Source organism: Haemorhous mexicanus, chromosome Z, assembly GCF_027477595.1.
Source record: "Haemorhous mexicanus isolate bHaeMex1 chromosome Z, bHaeMex1.pri, whole genome shotgun sequence".
In the NCBI taxonomy this organism is placed as follows: domain Eukaryota; kingdom Metazoa; phylum Chordata; class Aves; order Passeriformes; family Fringillidae; genus Haemorhous; species Haemorhous mexicanus.
The window spans coordinates 50,145,975-50,169,691 of NC_082381.1; the positions used below are offsets into that span (position 1 = coordinate 50,145,975).

At 40.0% G+C, this 23,717-nt stretch overlaps 2 protein-coding genes across 6 annotated transcripts in view; both read left to right on the plus strand.

Annotated features, from left to right (window-relative positions):
• Positions 1-1,536: 1,536 nt before the first annotated feature.
• Positions 1,537-6,026, plus strand: PRXL2C (peroxiredoxin like 2C). The gene is made up of 6 exons (XM_059836994.1): positions 1,537-1,719; positions 2,193-2,261; positions 3,778-3,831; positions 4,270-4,375; positions 4,618-4,749; positions 5,357-6,026. Exons 1-6 carry the CDS (start codon positions 1,537-1,539, stop codon positions 5,482-5,484), a joined length of 672 nt encoding a protein of 223 aa, XP_059692977.1. The 3' UTR covers positions 5,485-6,026.
• A 2,598-nt stretch (positions 6,027-8,624) lies between these two features.
• Positions 8,625-23,717, plus strand: part of CDC14B (cell division cycle 14B) — a 44,304-nt gene continuing 29,211 nt past the window's right edge. For 3 of the 5 annotated variants that reach the window (XM_059836699.1, XM_059836698.1, XM_059836701.1), the window contains exons 1-4: positions 8,629-8,924; positions 16,758-16,851; positions 17,727-17,802; positions 19,697-19,789. In XM_059836699.1, coding sequence (XP_059692682.1) covers positions 8,765-8,924; positions 16,758-16,851; positions 17,727-17,802; positions 19,697-19,789 — 423 coding nt within the window. In that variant the 5' untranslated portion in view covers positions 8,629-8,764. Of the gene's footprint in view, positions 8,925-16,757; positions 16,852-17,726; positions 17,803-19,696; positions 19,790-23,717 lie in introns of all 5 variants that reach the window. The other 2 variants (XM_059836697.1, XM_059836700.1) reach the window with 2 other exon arrangements.

Sequence of the window (23,717 nt, forward strand, 5' to 3'; positions counted from 1 at the left end):
CACAAGGTCAGCTACGTGCAGACTGACCCGGGGCAGTGTCTTCTGAGCTTGTGACACCACAATGCCCAATTCTTTTCATCAGTAGTCTCACCCTGATGTGTGCTCCCTCTCACAGGCTGCAGCAGGAGATCCCCTACAGTGATATGACTGCCTCTTCTGATTTCCAGCTGCAGTGGCAAAGGCCCTGGTTTAAGCTCTCCTGATGATTGAGTCCTGAGCTGTGCCCCCGAGTCCTGCCCAATGCTTCCCGGTTTTACTACAGGCATAACACAACAAGATTACCTATCTACTTCAGCTTCAAGATGAAGAGCAAAGCTTGTCAAAAGCTGTCAGTTCTCTGCCTTGCTATGTCCTGCAGTAGTCAAGGGTAGGCAGCACGTTCCCATCAGTACTGCTGAGGGAGCTGCAGGGCTGCTGCACACCGTTTGGTTTATGAAGTTTATGAGCTGCCAGTGGAAGAAATGTTTTGGACAGCATACTGATAACTGAAGAAGGATGCCTGACGAAAACAACTGCCCATATTCTTCCAGAATCACAGAATCACTTATGTTGGAAAAGACCTTTAAAACCATTGGGTCCAACTGCATCAGTGAGAATTATAAGTGCCACAATTTTTGGAAGTTTTTACTAATCTTTGCCAATTTGAATTCATCACCTTTTAAATCAAAGTCCTTGTGAGGACATATTAAAATGCAAGACTTAACCGGTTCTGTGCACTCAGTCGTGGTAATACAAAAGCAGTGGCTCAACCCAAAGCACAGGGGATATAAGTTTGAATCACACTAACATACAGACCCTGGGACAGTCTGCCAAGGGAAACTTTGGAATTAATATAATCAGAGAGTTTCAGAAAGCAGAATAAATCCTGGACATCCCCCCCATCCTATTCTCTCTGATATTTCTTTTTCCTCTGCCCGCTAAGAAAAGTACCCTCATACTTGTAAGCCTTCAGGGACACAACAATCTAAAACACTACAATACTCTTCAACGACCTAGTGTTTTTCCTATTATAAGAACTATACACTCATTTCTGCGTGCACTCGAGCATCTGCTATTCAACTGTCAAGACGCTGTGAAGCTCTGCTTTTGCATCAACAGGGAGACCGGGTTTGGTGCGGTTTTCGTCTGATACAGCAGCTCGACAGCTCCTCGAGTACACTTTTCCATCTCGCGTACGGCCCTCTGCAGGGCTGCGGCCTCCCGCAAAAAGAACGCCGACCTCGAAGGTCGTGCGGCCATGTCACTGCTCCTGCTTGCACACCATTCCTGGGAAGCTCCGGGTGACTTTCCTGTGTTTCCCGGGCACAAACTGCACCCCGTCTCTGGCTGACGGACGCCCAGCGGTTTCGGCAGCAGGTTGTTCTCTCTCTCCATCCGAACCCCCGAGCTCCTCCTGGGCCACGGCGCGGCTGCCCGAGGTCGCTCCCACGGCCGGGAACGAACCGCTCCGCTACATCCCGGCGCCGTCGCTTCCTCGCCGTCGCACACCGCCCCGCGCCTTTCCGCTCCGGCTCCGCCTTTCCATTCCGCGTTGCCATGGCCGGGCCGCCGGCGCCGCCGGTCACGCAGCAGGTCGGGCGGGCGCGGGGCTGCGGGCGGCGGCCGGAGCAGGAGCCGCTGCGGGAGGCAGCCCGCTGCCTGGTGCTGGACGCGGACGGGAGCAGCGTCCCCTTCCAGGCCCTGTACGCGGAGCAGAAAGCGATCGTGCTATTCGTGCGGGTGAGGAGGGGCCGTCGCGGAGCCCAGCCCGGCTCCCGGCGGGGCTGTAGGAGGGCGGTGGTGCGGGGGCTTAGCCCGGGCTGGGCTGGAGCGGAGGGGAACAAACACAAAGGAGAGCCGTGCTGCTCCTGAGACCCCCGTTCTTTGGTAAAGTGAAACACTATTTACCAGAAAGGAAATACTTCATCAGCCGAGTGTTTAGGGAAACAAGTATCGTGTTCCTTGACTTCCTGGCTGTCGAGCCAGCTATCACGTTCCTAAAATATCCAGAGATAAAAATATTTGCAAGGCTGCAGGCCCAGTGTCCTTGTTCAGGCTTGGGTTACACCGGTATCCTAATCCAAATTTGGTGGCCGGAATCTTTCCCATTTCTTGTTCCTGATCACCTCCAAAGTGGTGTGTGTCCAAAGTCTGCTGCTTCATGTCAATGCTTTTGTATCTGTTTCTGACACATTCAATTGGGTACCTTGCAGAACTTTTTGTGTTACACCTGTAAGGAGTACATAGAAGATCTGGCAAAAGTCCCCAAGGCATTTTTACAAGTAAGTACTCTGCTCTTAATGTGTTTGTGGCTACAATCAAGTAGATCTGTTATGTCCAGCTATGCACTTACATAAAGCTTCGAGGAATAAAAAAAAAGGCTCAGAAGAAGCGCTTTCATTGTTTGCTACAATAGTAATAATGAATCTGCCTAGGAGACACAGGAAAGGATTTATGACACTACACACTTTGTTGGAAGAGCATTATTTCTCCCTGCCCTATTAGCTTAGTGCTCTTTTTACTGTTGTGCTTAGAACAGTTAGACAACATCTGACAGGCATTTCTTTCAGTATCAGTAGTGCCCTGGACAGCTGTTTTCTGATTGCTAACTACTGCCCTTTCGATTATGCTAGTAGGGCCAACTGTAGTGTATGGAACACGATCAGAAAATTGATCTGGATTAAAAATAGTATCTTTTTCTATGGTGATTTGTAAGCTGCATTAGTACTGTGTCCTGCTCTCCAGGGCAGCTGCACAAACAGGAGAAGCAGAGTGGGCAGGGGTTGCTATCAACATGTGTTTCTTGGGTGGTAGGAGATGCCAGAGAAGACAGTGATCTCCTGCTTAATGTGGAAGTTCAATCTGTCTCTTCTAGACTCCTGATTGAAGTTCTGCCATACTTTATTCCCAACAGCAGCATAGCCAATGAGAGAGACTCAGGTCATCACTGATGGCAACTCCATCTAAGTCCATCTGAGATGGATTAGGAATTATGAGGACAAAAAGAGGCAATTCCCTTGTCCCGTTCCTTTCTCAGGACAGATATTTCTAAACTGTTTGATCAGTGTTACTCAAAAGGACGTATTTTCTTAATTTGACTCCTCAAATAAATGTATCTAGAGAGTCAAAAATGTCAATTAAGAATATGCTTTTCTTAATGCAAGTATTCTGGTTTTAGGAGGGCTTCTTTTCATAACAAGCAAAATTATTTTATATGGGAAATTATTCTATATAAGAAAGGCGAATATATAATAAAACAGCCTTGTATTTAGGAACTGGTTTTAGTGATATCTAAATGAACTTCTGTTTTGGGCTCTGTTTTACAGACTCAGGCCTAAGGCTGCACCTGCAAGAAGCAGCAGTGCATATAAATGCAAGTTATATCTATCGATGGGTCCATATATGTCAATCCCAAATGTTTAGGCACCATCATTTGTGTGCTTCTTCTTTAGATGGAGGTGCAATTGAGTGTAAACTTTGAGTTTCCAAAATCATATCATATTGCAATTAGTTGAAAAGACAATCATAACAATGCTACAGGAAACTTGAAGTTTACACAACTGCAATTTAAAAGTTATCTTTAAAAATAAATTTTCACTTAAAAAATTAATGTAGCTGCTAACTGTGGGTGATATACAAAAGTACAGTCTCCAACATGGAAGTTATGTTAATGTCAAATAATTTTAAGTCAGTGCACTGTGATCACTAACTCAGCACACCAGATTCTGTTAATGTTTTGAAGTCACGTAGGAACATCCAGTTCCTCTTTACAGCTTGAATACCCATGTTCTGTTCTAGGAATCGAATGTGAGGCTTATAGTTATTGGACAGTCATCATATCATCACATCAAGGTAAATAAAGTGGTCATTAAATACAATGTATCCTCTATAATGTCTTAATGGTCTGTATTGAGGAATTTGGTTTGTATGAAAAGGTGATCTTTTGCAACAATAAAAAAGGATACTATTCATGAGGCAATTCTAATAGTAATACATGACTAAAGCAAATAATTAAAACTTGCAGTTTAAAAACCACCAGGGGTTGCTAAGGAAACATCTTTTCTTGATTTCACTGGAAGCTTTGTTTTAATAGAAGCTTTGAGGCTAAAAATTTTCCACTTTAACATAACTAACAAATACACAGTTTTCAAATAAGAGGGGGGAGCATGGAGCTGGCAGGGTGTCAGTACTTTGGTTGTCATTAGTAAACCCTAACTAGTTACTGCCTTAACCTTACAAATATTATTTTATTTTTCTGTGTCTGTCTGTGTCTATGCCTATATTTTGCAGCCCTTTTGCAGTTTAACTGGGTATACACATGAAATGTATGTAGATCCACAAAGGGAAATTTATAAAATACTTGGGATGAAAAGAGGCGAAGGTAATAAAGCATCAGGTAAGAATAATTTTCTCACCTTATTTGGGCTTTCACAAACAAAACAAAAATGCTCTGATAAAATAGTATGATCGCAATGCAAACAGAAAGTGAGTTGCCCACCAGACTCTCTCTTGTAGGCTATATTTTGTGAAAACACTGGTAACCAGGAATCTCTAAAGTACTCATAGCAGCTGTTAATTGTTGTTGCTCTTGTATACTTTCATATTTCCAGATTACAAGTGTTTTGTGGTTTTGTTTAGTTCGGAGCCCTCATGTGAAATCAAACACTCTTCTGGGAAGTATTAGGAGTATATGGAGAGCAATGACTGGCCCAGCTTTTGATTTTCAAGGAGACCCTGCTCAGCAGGGAGGAGCTTTGATTATAGGCCCAGGTGAGCTGATTTGTTTTGTGTGAAAGTTACCACTGTCTCCTTCAGCTGTTTGCTGCCATTTCGCCTTCTGTCCCTTTGGGTCCCAAGGAAACAGTCTGGTGTTGAACTGTGTGATTTCTGTCGCATGAAGAAATCTGCAGAGTGTCATTGCGTAGTCCCATCTCCCACAGAGGTGGCATAAACCAGGTCATAGTCCTGCAGAAATTGGTTGGAATGCTGATGGAACAACTGCCTTAAAGTCTGGAGGGTTTTCTTTACTTTGTGGTATTTACCTACATTCTGATTTCACATTTGATTTGAGGCATTTAATGTGGTTTTATTACAGGGGTAAAGCATGAAGGGGGAATTGCAATATGACAGTCACCACATTATTAGGAAACATCCTGCTACAGCAGATTTAAACTAGTTAAGTGCCTCAATCTTCCTTGCTTCTTTAATATAATTAAAAAACATTTTGTCATTGTTTAAAATATAGAATATGTGCAGTCTGCAGAACTAGTACACATTTTGTATGATAACTGGTAGGTAGGAATTTTGCTTCAATTCACTTAGATCTTTGAATAAATAAATACGTTATTCAATAATTTATATGTTTTTCTCATTCCAGGCAACGAAGTTCATTTTTTGCACCTTGATAAAAACAGGCTGGATCATGTTCCCATTAATACAGTCTTGCAGCTGGCAGGAGTTAAAACAGTGAATTTCTCAAACAAGCCCGAGATTATTGACATATGACACTGAAGTAATGCATACTTCTTTTAAAATTTGTGCTCTACAAGAATGGTTCTCCAGTGAATTATAACAAGCATTGGTTATGTTGCTTCTTTGTGGGACATCTGAAACCTTATGTAGAAAATCAGAGGATGGAATAAACTACCTGACACTACAGATGGATATGAAAGTGCTATTTCCGTTGAGTACAAGATAATAAAAACTAAAACAAACCGAGACTGCAAAACATCCTGGAGCTTATTATTGTCTCACCAGACGAACTTGCTAATGTTTTTTTAAACATCGTTGTCCAAGGTGCACTAAAGTAAGAAATCAGATTTTGCTCAGGAAGAACTTTGGATTCTTGCCTTCAGCAGATCCGCACTGGTTTTCAATCCAAGACTTTTCACCACTGTTTTAAAGCTTCCAGCACTGTATGATAATTTTGTATTGAAATACACCTTGAAAAGTCACAGTTTTGAACACCTGGACTTCATTTGCATCTGGCAGTGGCAGAAGTTATGAAACACATTTCACAAACTCAAATAAATATTTTAAATACATCATCCTGTATTGTCTGCAATTCTTTTGTGTGATACAAAACTATGGGTCTGTAAGACCAGAGAGAGGTGTGTCTTAAATTTGTATCTGATTAGATTATCAGTTTTGGAGTAAGACAAATTATTTGTGTTCCTATGAAGATTTGCAGCAGAATGTTCTTCCTTTGTACGTACGTATTTTCTCTCAGAGCAAGAGGCCTCAGAATAAATTGTTCTTAGTTACTTCTGTCTTAGACAACTGAAGTAAGCATAACAGCATTCTTTCTGGTTTGCAGTTCTGGCAAATTTCATATTATTCATTTATCTACAGATGTTTATGTTCAACATCTATTGGTTTCATTAAAGTAGACGTGCTCTCTTTCATCCAGGATAGACTTCTTTATAGCAATTTATTAAAAAAAATAAAAATTGTCCAAGATTTATGGAGGAGCATATCCTTCTCTGCAGCCTTTGATCTTTGACCCTCACTGTAAAATGCTACCATACATACATGTCTAAACTGAAAATTTTCTCCCCTTTTAGGCTTTAATGCAATTGTGAAATGGCATGGCATTTTGTGAAGATGTGTTTTTCTGCATTCATTAAGGTCACTGGCAGGCCCAGAGCAAGGTCTGGAAAGCTTTACACCATTAAGAGCATGTGAAATTAAGTTCACTGTTCCTTGATGAAAAATAAAGGGCTTGCTTAAGAAACATAACAATACTGAACAACATAATTCTATTAAAGATACTATGCCTCAGCAACTTATTCATTACACCCCTATTTTGATATTACATGTTTAGAAGAAGGATTTTATTAAAGGAAAAATACAGTTGTCAGTTCCCTGCTTTGATTAAACAGCACTTGGCACAGGGCTAAAGGTAGTCACGTGCAGACTCTGAACCCCTGTGATTTCAGGGCTGGCCAGAGGCTTCCTCAAACTCAGCATACCAGACTGGGACAGGCAGCTCAGGCTTACAGGGGAGTGAAGTCTGCTTTTCATGAACCACTGCTCCTACAGTCACATATAAGGAGCTGCCTCCTCCCTCCAGCACTCCCCCCAGCTTAACAACATTTTTCAGCATGCCAGGAACTCTGGAATGCATCTGCCTCTCTGCCTTATGTTACTCAAACAACAACCAAAAGCAGGCTGGAAAAGTGGTCATATGTTTGTAAAACAAAGACAATAAATGAAGAAAAATTATTTTCAAAGACAATCAATGATGAATAGTCCGTTGATTTGTAGTGCTTCTACTCTGCTTCATTCACCTGATAATCACAGCTAAGGACACTGATTCTTGTTCCACTTTTATTTCGCAGTTGTTCCTGGTGCTTTTGATTTTAAAGGAAACATTCTAGCTGCCTTCCTGCTTATTTTGCTTTTAGTAGAATTAAAACAACACACAATGGTAATAATTCTGTTGGTCCTAATAAGCACATTTTAAAAAATTAACTACAGCTAAAAGAATTAAGCACTATTAAAAGATATTGGAATTAATTAAACTGTAGTTTTACAGCTTTTTGTGTTGAAGTCATCTACCCTCACTATTTCAATACTGAAGGAGCCATACCACAACCTATGTGTTATCCCAAAAAATCACTTTTTCAGAAAGACTCACAAACTGCAGAAAAACAAAAGGAGAGAGGACGAGAGGAGAGGATTCAGCAGAAGAGCTGAGGTGTCCTAATCAGGGCATCGGCCCTGCCTTTTGCATCTGGCCACAGCTTGAGAGATATTCCTTGACTCCTGTAAGACAATGACTCCCACATTCATAATGAATTGGAACAACAATGGCCACAGCCATCCTTGGGAGAATTTGTTTCCGAAGCGTCAGAGGGATTTTAGGTGTCTGGTGTTATTTTAGAAAGGGTATTTTTTAAAAAGTTATGCAGTGAATAGTGACAACTAGTATGTTTCCAGCAGGATTTCCTCCATAAATACGCACAGTCAGCAGATGGTAGAATATTTCCTCAAGGGCTTCCATCATGGCCATTAGACAGAAATGGAAAGGGACTGGTTCTCAGAAGTTGTTTTACCTCCTGGCTTCGTTTAGTGCTACGGCCATTGAAAATAACTGTGTATCACTGTTATTGTTACACCGTTTTAAAGTATCACTGTATCTAAGAGGCAGATTCAAACACAGTTATTCAAACTTTCCGGATAAGTCCATTTAACGTTCAGACCAGAAGCCTGCATGCACCGGACTGTTTTGAGCTGGCTTTACAAAGTACCGAGTCCTTGGACTCCTCTTTCCGTGCGTGTCAGGAGGGGCACCTGGAGGGCTGCGAGGCCCCGGCAGAAGGCAGGGCAGAAGGCAGGGCAGAAGGCAGGGAAGCGCGGCGCGCCCGGGGCGGCGCTGGCTGCGGAGCCCCCTCGGCGCGGGCCGCGCGCCCAGCCCGGGGGCGGCCGGCGCCACGTCAGCAGCGCGGGCCGGGCGCGCGCCCAGACAGGCGGCGCCCCGGGGGCGGGGGCTGGGGCGGGGGGGGCGCGTGCCTCGGCCCACCTGTTACCGCGGCCGCCATGACGTCACCCCCCCCGCCGCTCCGCGGCGGTGACGCCACACCGCTCGCCCCAATCAGGAGCGGCCGTTGGGGGCGCGGCGGGCGCTCCGCCGGGCTGCGGGGCCAAGGTGCGGCGGGAGGGGGCGGTGTCCGCCGGGACGCGTCAGCTGCCGCCGCCCTCGCCGCCGCGGGGTCCCTCCCCTCCCTCCGGCCGCCGGGTCCCCGCGGGATGAGGGGATCGTAGCGCCGCGGCCGCCTCCGCCATGAAGCGGAAGAGCTGGGCCGAGGCGCGGCGCCGCGCAGCGCCGCCGCCGCCCGCGCTGAAGAGGACGCGGGGCGCGGCGCAGCGGGCGGCGGGGGGCGAGGCGGAGCGGCGGCGGCAGCCCCCCCCCGCCGGTCTGGAGACCTGCCTGAGGATCGCGGGTGAGGGGGGTGTGCCGGGGACGCGGGGGGCGGGGGGGTCCCGGTGTCCCGACGAGGTGTCCCGTCCCGCCCGCGGTGGGCGCCGCGCCGGCTCCGGGTGCGCAGGAAAACTTCCCGTCGGCGCGGTTCCCGGCGGGACCCCGGGGCGCTCGGCAGCCGCTGCTGTCCGGGCGATGGGCCGGTCAGTCCCCGAGCCCGGGGCTCTGGCGTGTCACTCAGCCAAGTGTTGAGAACTACGGCGCTCGTCTAGCGGGATAACTCGTCCTGCCGATGTCCCGGTAGCCCGAGCCGTACCCAGCACCGATTGCCTCTTGCTGGCATTTTCTGCCTGCCGGAGAGAGTGAACGGAAAACAACGTTAAACACGTTTGTATCCGTTCAACACTTTGAGGGGTGAAAAAAAGTAGCATATTTCTCCATGTATTGGGGGAATATGTATATACGCACACACGCACGCACAAATATATTTATATCTAATCTATGTGTATCTATATATATAGGTATATGTATAGATAGGTGCAGATATTTGTTTCTCCTGATGCCGTAATATCGGGCTTGCTGGCTAATGAGTAAAATAATGGGCAGTCGTCGCACCTCCCCTTGACATGCAATGCCCAGAGCTTGTGCAGGCATGATTGCTCAGTGTCGTCCCTCTTTTTCGTGACTCCAGGCTCCGAGCCGCGCTTTGTTTTGGCACGAGTCTGCCTCTTTTAAGAAGCCTGTTGGATCACAGCCAGAAAATTCTGTGTTTAGGTTTGAGCTCCCCAGCTCAAGATGGGCTTGAGTTTAGTTTGCCTAAAGGCAAAAACAACAACAAAAATTACTTTTTAAGTCATGTGTCATAATCTCAGAATTTTAGTGTATTTACAACTTCTCATAAAAAGCAAGAAATATACCTACCAGCGCATCTCTCTGAAGGGTGTGGAAAATATCTGTGGACAGAGCAAGCAAAAATATAAAGAGCAAGTATGCAGAAAAGGCACCAATGTACCTTTTATTTCTGTGGCAAGAGCATGGTTCTTTATATTTACTGGTGCGTCTCCTACATTACAGTATGTTTAGAAAATCGTTAGATTTTGTTTTGAAAAATTGGCATAGCAACATAGAAAGAATGTAAACTGCCAAAGCTTACCAGATTCTTTTTAAAAAGCTTTAATACTGTCAGGGAGTAAAATCCTAAATATTCCAGCCAAAAATTCAGCATTTGAGGCCTAATCTACACTGAGAAGCATAATGGTGTACTTATCTACAGAACTCTAAAGCTCCAACAACTCCATATGTGTTTTGTTTCTATAGCAGCAACTGTTCATATAGGACAGGATGATAATTTAAGGTCAGTTGTGGAAACCCCTCATGTAACAGATATTGACTTTTTACTATCAAACTGATTTTACTCCCAGTATTAGCACGCAGCCCTGTCCTGCTCACATCTCCAGCAAACAGGTCTGTCTAACCATTCTCATGAAGCAGCTGCTTCCACCTGGTAACGTGTGTCTGGCATCAACAAGCCCATTAAATTACTGCATTTTCTCCTTCAAGAAAGTGTTCACCCATTTAAATTCAGTAGAGCACCTAGGCTTTGACTTGTATTTTCTCAGTGGGATTTCACCATTTGCAGCAGTACCTAGTATAGTAAATTTGATTAAAGTGCACTTTAATTAACTTTACTTTGATTTAAGTAAATTTGATTATTATATTTTACAATGCTTCATTTTGTCTTGATCTTGCTGTGCACAGGGGCTGCTGTTTATTGTCCAGTTTTTAGTTCTGATTCAGATTATAATCTAATGTTTAGTTTGCTGCTATGTCATGCTTCTTTTTTTTAAAGAGAAATCTTAAAAGAATAAGCTAACAGGCTTATCTTTTTGTTCAGCTGTTTTGAAGTTCTGTCAAGGTTTGAAATGTCAGTTCTGCCTCCTCATAATGCAGTTTTGAGAAGTTAATAGTTGGGTACTGGAGACAAAGCATAAGGTCTTATTCTTAAAAATGGACATATGGGTAAATATTTGAGCCATTGTAAAGGCTGAGAGGTCTGTGTTAGAGTATCTGCTTACAGAAACAATGCCAAACTTATTGAGAACATTGCGGGCTACTCTTATTTTCATCTTTGCAAAAGACAGAAGTAGAACATAAACTGAAATTGCTGTAAAGATTGATGGATCTTTTGTTGTGCAATGTTACATTCAAACAACAAAGTTTCATATCCATTCTAGGAATTTTATACCCACAATACTTACAGCAATCATTGCATTTATTTATTTTGTAATTAATTGTATGCATCAGCCATATGTCAGAATAACTGTTAATTAGAAATATCTAAATATTCTTGGTTACTAATAAGACTAATTCAGGAAAGCTGTCCTTTTAAAAAGTTGTTCATTTTAGTCTGTTAAGCTGCATAGTAAGCTTTATCATTTTCTCTTTGTCAACTAGTGCATGAGGCTTGCTGGTATGAATCCAATTTGCTGGAACTGAATGCATTTCGTCTGTTTATTAGAAGCATATTCCCACATCCTTCTGATCTCTAAGAGAAGTAATTTATATGAATCTCAATAAAATGTAGCAATGCTATGTGAGATTCTTGGAAGCTGTTCATTTCCTTTCCTCAGCTGCTTTTCTTTCTCGTTGCTCTTATTATATAAAAAGCATTTTAAAGAAGAGGTGAAATTGTAATGCATAAACTTCAGGCAAAAGGTGTGGTTTTCTCTCTCACTTATTCTGTGTACTAAATTCTAAAATTAAATAACTACAATAACTATGCATGGAATTAAATTTTAAGTTATATAGTTTCATGGGTATTTCTTGATGTTTGTTCTTCCTGTTGAATGCATACCCAGCTTGTTTACAGAATTGAACATCTTAAAGGATGCTCTAAGCTACAGTATACATACCTATTTTGTTTTTCTTCATTGAGAATAATTTTGCTTATATTGTCATTAGGAGTTGATAATTAAATATTCATTTTAATGTATTCATTGATATGTGGGGGTTTTTTTTGGTTTTGTATTGCAGTTTGTTGGTTTTTTCAAACCTTTAAGTTGTCATTTTCCAGGAGTGCTGTTTTGTCATTATAAAATTTGTGTACCCAATAGAAAACTATTTTTCTAGAATGCTAAGGACTCTTCTAATAAGTATCATTAAGCTTCCACTATTTTGACTCTCTACATTTTCAATTAGTTTTTATTATGCAGCTGTCTCAGTACAAAAACTGTGTTTACTCTTTTATCAGTATTACTTCACTTACTTGTGAGTTTTCTCCAAAGTTAAGATTTTAAATACATGTTTAAGTCTTTTAGTGTCTAATCCAGCACTGAAAGTGCGTAAACATATGCAGTCTTGTGTATCAGTCAAGAGCAGCAGAGTGAAAGCACTCTATGTAAGCAAAATAACAGTGTTGATCAGTCATGACATGGCACTGAAAATAAGGCTTTCATAGTTTTTTGTTTTAAAAAAAAGTTCCTCTATCTTTTTAGTGTACTTTTATTTTCCTTTTCAGAGTCCAGGCTGTTGTTCCAATTGGCAAGTCTATCATTAGCTGAATTTGAAATATTATAGTGATGATGGCTGAATGAAATTTTTCAAGGATAGGAAGACTAAAAAGAAAGTCTTCAATGAATATGTTGAAGTTCTTTAAGTCAAACAAAATTCTATATACCAACTCTGAATTCAGAATCACACTCCACTAAAAATAGTAAAAACTCTTTGGTTATGTCCCTGATGATTCAAAACACACTAACACTGGGTTTTGTTGTACTGTCAGTCACTGAGTTTCTCATCTAGGGCATCTATTTTACAATAGAACTGTAGAATTTTTGTATTAAATAATGTTTGTTGATCATATGCAAACTTATCCTGCCACTAATGCCTATTTAATATTTAGTTGTCACTTAAAGTCATAGAATCACTTAGGTTGGAAGAAGCCTCTAAGATCATGAAGTCCAACTGTAATTCTTGAATTAATATAGTTTCTTTCTTAAAGGCCTGTGCAGCATAACCTGAGAAGCATCAGGCTTGTTGAGAGTAAAGGAAGGAGATTATTTTTTCGTCTCTAAATTCACATTAACGTGATTTTGAAGTGGTAGCTCTCACGTCTGTTTTCTACACATCAATTTCCACAGAGCACTGTGGCTCTGATAAACAAGCAGAGTGCTTTTCTTTCTGTAACATTCTGCAATCAGCTTGGACAGTCATGCTTGTGCCACCTTTAGTCTCACTAGCTGAGGTACCAGCAGTAACACAGCTGTGGTAACCTATGTTTCACTTAAGGGTATATAGGCTCATTTTGGTTGTACATTGGATGCTTACTCAAATTAAATGCCTGCAGTGACATCCATGCTTATGTATTTTAACTGTTCTGTTATGTAAGGCTGACAAAATTAAGTGTATTTGAAGTATATCTAAAATGCTGCAGCCATATCTCTTAATTGCAGAGCAGATGCAGCCTGTAAGGCAGTGAGCCTTACTCTGTCGCTCTTCTGAGAGATGATTAGAAAGGTCTGCTCTAGTTTGATAGTTTTAGGATGATTTTTTATCAGAAATTTGCAGGAATTAGGAAGTGCTCAAGTGCACTATATGTAAATGAAATACTGAAGACTAAAATTAGCAAAGGAAACATGAAGATAATGAAAAGGAAGCCTTGCTCCTGGCAGTCCAAACCTTTGTAGAATCCTAGTGAAATCAAATCATCAGTGCTTGAGTGTATTTTATGTATACACTTTCAATCCTGCAATCAGATCCTTAATGAAGGAATTCTCCTTTCTCTTAATTTCTGTTTTAAAAAAAACACAACACACTAATTCTTGATTAAATAGAACTTGAAATGTGTTTGGAAAAAAAAACAAGTAAAAACAGACGTGGTGAGTAATACAGCATTTGTCAGATGCTGGACTGGTAAATCAGTAGAAGGGTAAATACACTTGAAGGAAATTTCTTCATTCTAAAACCTCCCCATAGGAAGCATATTAAAAACATGGAGCCTGCTGTTTGCATAGTAGGGAGTAATTGTTAGCAATGCACAGGAATGGACAGCTTGTCAGGATATTGGCATTTGACACACACTGCTCTTATTGTGAGCTACTTCTGTAAACTCATTAAATTCAAGTTTCTTTCAGGTGTTTTAAGAATAGCAACAATGAACACAATTCAGAGATACCGGGGCAGAACCATTGCCAACAGCAATTCTGAAGGCCACATACACACTGGTTGCTCAAGATAGGAATTCTTATTTTTGCAAGCTGCATAAGCATTTCAGGAACAGTACGAGCACTGAGGATGCACTTGATTCTTTTATTCCAAATCCTGTTTTGGAGCAAAATGCTAAATTATTTCAGGTCTTTGACCCGTGCAAATTACATATATTTTCATTTTTGTTCTCCTTTTGTATTTGAAGATTTTGGATTGCTCTTTGCAAAGTACTTTTATATTTTCAAAAGTGATGTAAAGTTTCTTTGAAGAAGCTGAAGTGCAAAAAGGTAGCGTTTGAGTACTACTGCCATTCTTCCCAGACTTTGATGTGGTTATTGTTTTTGTACAATGAGGAGGGAGAGCTCAGTCTAGTCAATAATTAGACTGGCACTTAAGGACAGATGCCATGGAGGGAAAAATTTTGGCTGCATATTCCTTCTCTTAACCCCCAGCAGGCTGGTTCAACGAGCTAACTCAGAAGATTTTTTCCTTCTAAGGAACCTGGTGGCAGCTAGCCATTAAATCAGTTTAGAAGTGGTGTGAAATTGTAGCTTGGGGCTGCAGTGACATGTGTTTATTCTAGCAATGCCAGTTTAAATACAATCCCTAGATATCACATCCTCTCAGTTCTCCTTTCTGCTTCTTCCCTTGCCCTCAGTTCTCCTGCATACATTATCTCTCATGCTCAGAGCAGAGGGAAGAAAGTCAGCAAAGCAGCTTTTTACCTTCTTTTCCCCTTTTCTTTTTTTCCTTTCCTTTTTCTTTTTTCTTGCCTTCTTTTTCCTTTTTTTTCTTTTTTCTCCTTTTTTTTTCCTTTTTTGTCCCTTTTTTTTCTTTTTCCTTTTTTTCCCATTATTTTATTTTTTCTTCTTCTTTTTTTTCAGTATTGCCCAGGGATACCTGTTACACTTTCTAATTCATTTAAATCCACCTTGACAGAGCTCAGTGATTAGCATAGTGGTTGGGAACTACCCCCAAAAGTCCACCCCCAGGACTGCCTCTCTATGAAGCAGTTTTCGCCATAGCGTATTTTGCACCTGCTGCAGTATCAGTGCACTTGCTTCTCCACACATAATTCACTTTGTGGGCCAGTTTAGTCACTTCTTAAAAATGCACACATTACTCTAAATTTTATCCTTTGTCTTGTTTTCAGGGAATGCTTTGGTAAGTGCTGGGAAGTACAGAAGCATGTAATGCACTTCACATTTAGTACTTGAAGTTGTTCTGCTTACAGAATGGGTCTATTAGAAATTAAAGAAGCAAGTTGGGTGCCTTGCTTCTGCTAGAGAGTAAGGAGGTAGGTGCCTGACTTGCTTAGGAAGTACTACTATACATCCCACTGTTGTTCCTGACCTGTACATATTTAAGCCAGACCACTCACATCAGGCCGCTGTTCTACTGAAAAAAGCATTAGGAAAATGTACTCTTTTTGGTGAACCTTTCAGCCTTCACCCTTGAGATACTAATGCATGTCGGTGAGCACCGAGCATGTGACTGTCAAAATATAGATATGGTAACTCCTTTTTCAAGATACAGGGGATGATTTCTAAGTGGCAGTCATGGATGATGTTGTTTTGAAGCTTGAAGTGATTTTTTTTTCCCCTCTGCTGTCTAAAAACTGACATACAGTTTTTCCTCATCTCAGATCATGTTTTGAAATAATACATACACGTGATCTGTTTTGATACTTACATAATATCTGTTCTAGGGAATTAATTTGCAAAAAAAAAAAAAAAGAAAGCTTTCCTTTTAGGTCTGAATTTTAATTCAAATACTTTATGATGACATTTTCTCTGCAGGAGGAAGATAAGTGTTGCGGTGGCGCTGCAAGCCTCAATTTTTATTGACCAATTACCCCAAGCACAGCAATTTATAGCAGGAGCACAGTCAGTGTTTAAAGTTCACTGGGGCTTCAGCTTCTCCAGCCATAAAAATAATTTATATCTGTGTGAATACCACTGGTATTTTTTTCCCCTCAGCTTAATGAAGGAAGCCAGGACAAGTACAAGATATCTCCTGTCTGCAGGCATACAGGCTTTGAGGGGCCATCTGGGTTGGGGATGAGAATTCAGTTGGAGATGTCCAGGTGGGGCTTAGCTGGTGCTCCCATGGGCAGCATGGGTTGCCTGGTTGGATGCCTCCTGAGTCTGTTACCTGTAGGCTTTAATTGCATGGCACTACTGTCAAAATCATGGCTTTGTAGAAAGGAGTGCCTGCGTTTGATGTGAGTGTGATTAATTATTTAGTTTTATGTAGGGAGTCTGAGGTGCAGAGGGATTTGTGCTTTAGTTTGGGGGGTGGTGTGTGTGCATCGGTATTTGGAGTCCAACCAAACCTGATAAAGGAGGTGTCTGCTGTGTGTGTGGGTGCAAGTCAGGCTCCTGCTATTTTGCAAAGTCATCAAACCAGGAACACTTTTGGAAAGAACACTTAAGAGCTGGATTATGGGAATGCTGCTGAGCAAAAAGCCTCAATCTTTGTGTGCCTTGTTTGTTTAACACTGGAGAAATAATAATACCTAATTTAATACTTAAAAGAAGATTTTCTTCACTCTAAACCATTTAATGTTGTCTCATTGACAAGTAATACTTCAGAGTTTCAGCAGAAAATCATTATGTTTATAAAAGCTTCCCATTTTCTTGCATTTCAGATCGCCTTTATTTTGCAATTCTCTACCAAAAACCAAAGAGTGGAGCTGCAAATACCCATTATTTCTGTATAGATGATGAACTTGTGTATGAGAAGTAAGTATCAAGTTAATTTTTTTTTTCCTTTTTTGACAGAAATAAATTAGTCAGAACAACAGCAGTGAGGAGTTAGTCTCATTGGAGAATTGATTCCATGAGTCTGGTCTTCTAAGACTTAGTGCCATGATGATTTATAGGCTTTAAAGGGTTTCTTGCTTTCCCATCAGGATTTCTTAAAAACATTTTCAAAGCAGAAGCTTTCATTGTACACATTCTTGTTAGAAGACGCAGAAACATGATACAGCCATGTAAATTTAGAAGTGCACATTGTACTGCCAGACTAAAAGGGGTGTATTTGGTTCCTCAAGTATTAAGTGGAATGTCTGAACTTCCTAGAGTCAGAGAAGAAAATGGAAAAGTCAATTCAAGTCTTTATGAGCTGACAATGGATATATTATTTCCCCTGTAGTGAACAATGTTTGTCTTTCACGTGATGTGGAATGTTGCTAATTCTTCAAATAGTTTTGATCAAGGGCATGCTTCCTGGGTTTTAATACACTAATAAATCTTTATTCTCTGTGTTGCCTTTTCTCTAGCACAAGTTGCCTTCTTTTAAAGTAAAGCTTATGAGGCTCTCTTAAAATAAGAGTTTAAAAACTTTTGTCACAGAGCGATACAGTAGTGAGAAATAGTTCTCAAATTCTGGGGTACTGAGTTTTGAATGGTCCTGTGTGGAAAATAAAAAAAAATTAGTCCATGTTTAAGATAATTTCCTCCAACAAAACACTATGTGTTTATGTAAGAAAGCATGCTTGGTTTTAGAATGATGTATATATATCGCATGTATATTATTACTCCTTGCTTTGTGCATCTTGTTAAAAAAAAAGGCATTTACAGGGGTCATGTACAATTTTTCTCCTTTTTTCTGACAGTTTCTATGCAGACTTTGGACCACTCAATCTGGCAATGGTCTACAGATACTGCTGCAAGCTAAACAGGAAATTAAAGGTAATGCTTGGGTTTTTGATTCAAAAGCCAATTATTACTGGCATTTTAAAAAGCAAAAACAAGTAGGCCAACATTTCTTTTGTTGCTCTTGTTCAGGTGCTTTCCTGTTTTCCTAATCCGGCTGAATTCTGAATATGAATGCTATATTTTAGTGAGGTGAATTTAGGGAGGAGGAGAGTCAGGGTGGAACATTCACTTACTCACTCACTCACAGAAGATACACAACCGTGGCAGTAACTATCGTTAAGCTTCCAGAAGATCAGTTGCTGAATTAATACAGCCTCTTATATAGGAAAAGCTTTTTTGCTGGAATTCTGTCCTATTGGCAATCTGTCAACATTGAGTGAGCTTGAAGGTGTATGTTTTTGTTTGGAATTATTTTTGTTTGACTTGGTCTTCTCTTCTGATGCTGACATTCTTCAATAATAAACATTTGATCTTTAGTAGCATTGATAGCATTGGCCTTAAGGAGACTGCTCTGTTTGTACTGCAGGTTATTTTCTCTTACAGGAGCTGAGTAATTTTTGGGCTCTTGATAAAGCATAGTGTGTTTAAAATGGATTTCTTAAATTAATTAACACAATTTACTACAAAGTTAGTTGACCTTTAGTAGATGTTGGAGTATAAAACCTGTTTGGCAGATAAAAAAACCTTATTTTTGTTAATGTCAATCATGATTTGCCTCTTCAAAACTACTTAGATCTTTAAACTGTCACTGAACTGTGAAAAGTAGGAAATATAAAGCACATAATAGAATAAGAGGGTTTTTTTTTTTTTCATTCCTTGATGTCTGTCACAGATAATAGTTTGCAGAATTCAGACTTGTTTTATTATTCTTTAAGGTGTAGAAGCAATTGCCACCTGTGGGTGTGATGTTGCTGCTCGGTTTTTACTGAGGCACTAGCAGAATTGTCTCTGGCTAAGCCTGAGATAAACCTGTTTAGTGGTCCAGGCTGGAAGATTGTAAACTCCCACATGGGTAACTGTGTTCATCAGAAATTAGATTCTCTGATTTTTGTATATTGGATGCTCTGAAGCGACAAAATAGTTGCTTCTATGTTATAGCCCCTTTCCATGTCTTGTGTCTGACATGTTAGGATTTCTGAGAACATATTTCTGCTACTGATCTGGGGTTTTGGCTTGAATGCATTGAATCTGGTATCTTGAACAAATAACATTGCTATTTAAATGCACAAAATTACATTTTACGATAACTTAGCAGTTGATCAAATTGTGCAGTTTCAAGCACATCAGAATTTATTTCAAGGGCTAGTTGGGGGATAACTGCCACCACACATGTGTGTCCTTTCTATTGGAAATGCCATTCCACCCACATTCTAAGATAAATGGAGAAACTGTATGCCAAGCCAAGAAGACACTTTAAAAAGTATTTATGATAAAGTTTAAAAATAATTTCAAAATATTTTAATCTAAGCATGGTTCTGATCCTTAGAAACAAATACTAGTGGATTTATTTACATTTGAGTTTGAAAAATGAACGAAAAGGTGTAAACTCTGTTTTTAAAATTTTTGCAACTTTAATATACTTGTGTTGCTTTTGAGAATGCCTCTTTCTGTTCTCATAAATGGCTATCTGTTTGAAATAAAAAATGCTAACTAAAAAAACAAATGCATTTAAGAGGAAAAAGAAAGTATTTCAGTAATTTCTATCAAAAATTATTTAGGCTAGATGTGGGGGGAAATTCTGCAAAAATTTAGGTAGTGATGCAATACAGTTTTCCAAAGCTTCTGAGGGACTGCGCCACAGTATTTTTCTTTTCTGATCAGCTGTATGAAAGGAGGAAAACAAACTCTTGCATTCATCTGGTTTTATAAAAGAAGGTGTAAAAGGTCTAAGCTGCAAAATCATAATCTTGTTCATTTCTTGATACAGTCATTTTCATTGATAAGGAAGAAAATAATTCATTATACTGGCTTTGATCAGAAAAAGCAAGCAAACGCTGCATTCCTCATAGGCTCCTACGCAGTAAGTATTTAAATTTTTACATCAGCTGCTGATTGTGTTCATTTTTTTATACTCAGTTTTTAGAATGGCAAGATAGAAACAATTCTTTTCTCTTGATTAATCATCCTACTAATGTAATTATAATAACGAACCACATAATAAGAGAGTTTCTAAGGTCCAGAATGTATGTTAGTGAAGTTGTATGATTTCAGGTTTTTTCCTTCCTACTGCCATTTCTGTTATTAAGAAATAAGAGCATTGCTGAAAAAAAAAATCAGTATTAACATTTTCATTTAGAAAAAATCATTGCTTCTTGAACTTTTGACTTTCCCCAACCGCATGTCTTTTTCTTTTCTTATAATAGAAACATAATATCTTATGTGAAATATAATGTATCATTTGCCAGTGCATGTTTAAATTTCTTTCCCCAGCTGCTTCTTCTCTAGTACAAGGTAGTCTCTTCAATTAATCCGGGAGAAGCATTGAGAATGTGTGATGGGTTTAGAGCCTTTCTAAAACCTGGGAAGATACAATGTGGCTGGAAAGGTACTAGCCGAGTCTGTGGCTGCAGAGGGGAAAAGGACTGGCTTTATATCACAACTGCATATATTTGGTACACAGAAATGTAGTCAAGAAATAAAATGGTGAATTCTTCAGGCTGAAAGCTGTGATGCACCCTATTCAGGTTCTGGTTTGACTTTTAACACACCTTGGTTGTAACCATTTCTCTTGTTTACTGAGTAATAAAATGAAATAAGAAGCTATGCACTTTTTGATGTTGGAGATTTGAGAGATTGGTTTATGTAGCCTTAGGTTATTCCTATTTATTGGCTGCAAAGGCTACACAGTACTTTCTGTGATGCAGGCAGTCTCCTTGCTGCCTCTCTGCATCATGCAGGATGTCCATTTTCTGTTCCCTGGGGTTTCTCTGTTGTCTATATTCTGTAACACTTTTTACAAATTGAGAACTAAATTTCAAAACATGTCACTGTTGGTATTTGAATTGGGAATGCTGTTGTAGACTTGTGCAATCTTGAACTGCACGGAGACTGGAAATATGAGTAATTAGGCTTGTTTGCCATTAAGGGATTATGTTGACAAAACAGCTGCAACCTTTAGGAAAACTATTTCTTCCTAATTATTTGATCATAATTGAGGTCCAGAAAGCAAGAGGGGCCTAGCTACAGTTATCAGCCATTATTTGGAAAAAAGTGAGTTTTGTTTTTTTCTACATTCTTCTAAATATGTGTCGTGGTAGCATTGTGTGGCACAGCAGCCAACATTCTGAGCAGAATTTTTGTACAGAAGATTAACCAATGGGAAAACAATCGTAATAGGAAAAAACTGTGGTTGACTATGCAAAAGTATACGGAAAACCTGAAATAAACCTTTTTTTTGATCACCTGGTAGCCCTGCCATGTTGCAATAATAACATGTGAGTGAAGATGAGTGCTTCAACAGCCTTGAATAAAGCTATAAGATTAATATGTATGGCTTATGACAATCCAAAGCACAGTAATTAGAAACAGAGGCTGTTGTACAGATGAGTAGGCAGTTTTTGCTTTAGAGAGCTGCAGTGAAGGAAGTGGGAGTTGAGAGTAAAGAAAGGATGCTCACAGAGAGATCATGACTGACTAGCCCAGGCATGTGGTAGGGCTAGTTGCAGACACATGGCATATGGCAAAAAAAATATGGCAAAACCACCATAGTTCTCAGAGTTTGGAGAGGTGCTTAAGTTACTGTATTGTACACATTGAGTATTTTGGCAGTTTCCCTGAAAGGCCTGAGGGAAAGTGAAGCACAGGATGAGTATCAGTCACCTCCTTGTATGTAGGCACATCTCTCTTGCAAATTTGCGAGTCTAAGATAGTGATCTAACTCTAGCTAGATGCAGATTTTCTTTCCAGTGCAATACATTTTGGCTTTGGTACTACATTTTCTTTACAGTAGGGTAGAATTTCTTCCCAGTTTCATGTAGGAGGGATTCCTCTGAAGAAAGATCACAGAAGAAAAACTATGCCCCTGAGGCTTTTTTTTCTCCCTGTGGCATGCTTTGATGATCTTTCATGAAGAGGCAAGCTTAATTACAGAGCTCATTGCTCAAGTGTTCACATATATTTGTCCCATATTTCTGCTTTCTGTAGGGAATATTGGATTGTTGTCTGTGGAGCAAGCAATGATACAGGATCTATTCAGAATGCCTGATAAACATGTCTATAAGCATATTTCCTGATTGAAAGGAAATATTGATGACTTCTTTATTTAAAACATATGTAGGGTTAAGTGTCTACCTTCTTTAGTTTCAGAATGCTTTGCTTTTTGTTGAAGATCCATCCAGATACTGGTCAAATCTTTTAGGAGGTTTTTCTCTAATTTTAGTTAATCAGACTGTGTTATGTTGGTAATACTCTTTGTCGCTTGAGCTGATTGTCATAATTTACTTTCTGATCTTATAGTGTAAGTTGTAGGTTGATATTGTATTTTGTTTTCTATGGACTGAATGTGTTTTCTTACTTGGTTCTGTTTATTTAACTTCATGGTAGGTTCCCATTTCAACAGTTTACCTTAGGGTTGAGGAGCTCTGTGGGTAAGCGATGCCTTACTTTGGGGGAGTTCTGGTTCATTCAAGGAAGAGCAAGGAAGTACAAAGGGAATGTGGCCATTGCAGATTCATGCAGACAAGCACAAAAGTAGTGCTTGTCTACTTGGGTTGAAAGTTGTTTGATAACTTAAGCACAGTTTTGGGGTGCTCTGTAGGTGCAGGTGCTGCAAGTCACTTGTTAGGTATAACAAGGAATAACAGCAAGGTTTTCAAGAATATCAAGGCTGTGAGTCTGTGTAATTTCTGGTTTTGTTATCTTTTGGGTTTTTTTAAAACATAGTTACATTTAAGCTATAAAACTGTAATGAGCTGTATATGACTAACTCTCCTCCAGGACTTCTATGTCCTCATAAACATTCAACTTCTGAGCTGTCTTTTCAAAGGCTTGTTGATCTCAAATTTGTATTCTTAAACAGAATATTATAACTTCTGCTTAAAGGAATTGCAATATATTATCATGATTTATCATTTGTCATCTTTTGTTCAAATGTATATATGTGTGTATATATCATGTGGGGATATGCTCCAACTACTAAGGCAATTGTGAAGGTCTTCATTAACTGTGGTGTGGTAAGGTTAGTGTTAGTGTTCTTGTTTTTGAGCAAACTGTTCTCAGTCTTTTCTTCACTATTGATGTGTTTTAATGTTTCCCCCACTCCCGTTCATCTAACTTGTCTTTCTTTCCTCTTCAGTGGAGATAGTTTATGAACTCTCCAGACTACATACTTCTTTCTCTCCCCTCCTGCATCTCCTGCTTCTTTCCAGGTGTACTTTGATGTGACAGCACAGCCTAACTCAAGCTCTTCACTATAACATGGCCTTAAGAGTGAAGAATTAAGTTTACAAATACATTGTTGTATATGTAGTTTAGAATAAAATACTAATTTTTTAGAGTAAATCTTAACAATTTAGACCTTAATCCCTTTATTGTTCATCTTTTATCTATTTTAATTCTGTATTTTGTTTCTACATTTTTGCAGACATCATGGGAATAATATTCTTCTATGCAGGTTAGCAAAAATTTGGCACCTTCAGCCACACAAAGGGTAGCCAGAATTCAGTGTGTTGGGGTTGAATGTTACGCTTTATTTGGGTGGAGGGGGAAAAGGGAAAGAAGGGGTGCTGGGGGGGGAAATCTTTGTTCTTCACCTTTTAAAGAAAAATCTTTTCCTTGAAAGCTGTCTGCACTGTTCAGGCCTTACCACACTACCAAAGCAGCAGTGGTCTTCTGAGTTGATATCTACAGTGGCTTCTCTTGATTTTCACCAGGACTTGGCTGTGGGTGAGGAAAGTCTGCTTCTTCCATCATTGCTCCTTCTATATTACAAAAGAAAATGTACCCTCTGT

Coding starts and splice junctions, on each gene's coding strand:
- PRXL2C (XM_059836994.1), top strand. CDS start 1,537: ATGGCCGGGCCGCCGGCGCCGCCGGTCACGCAGCAGGTCGGGCGGGCG. Junction 4,376..4,617: donor CGAAGGTAATAAAGCATCAG/GTAAGAATAATT, acceptor GGTTTTGTTTAG/TTCGGAGCCCTCATGTGAAA. Junction 4,750..5,356: donor AGCTTTGATTATAGGCCCAG/GTGAGCTGATTT, acceptor TTCTCATTCCAG/GCAACGAAGTTCATTTTTTG.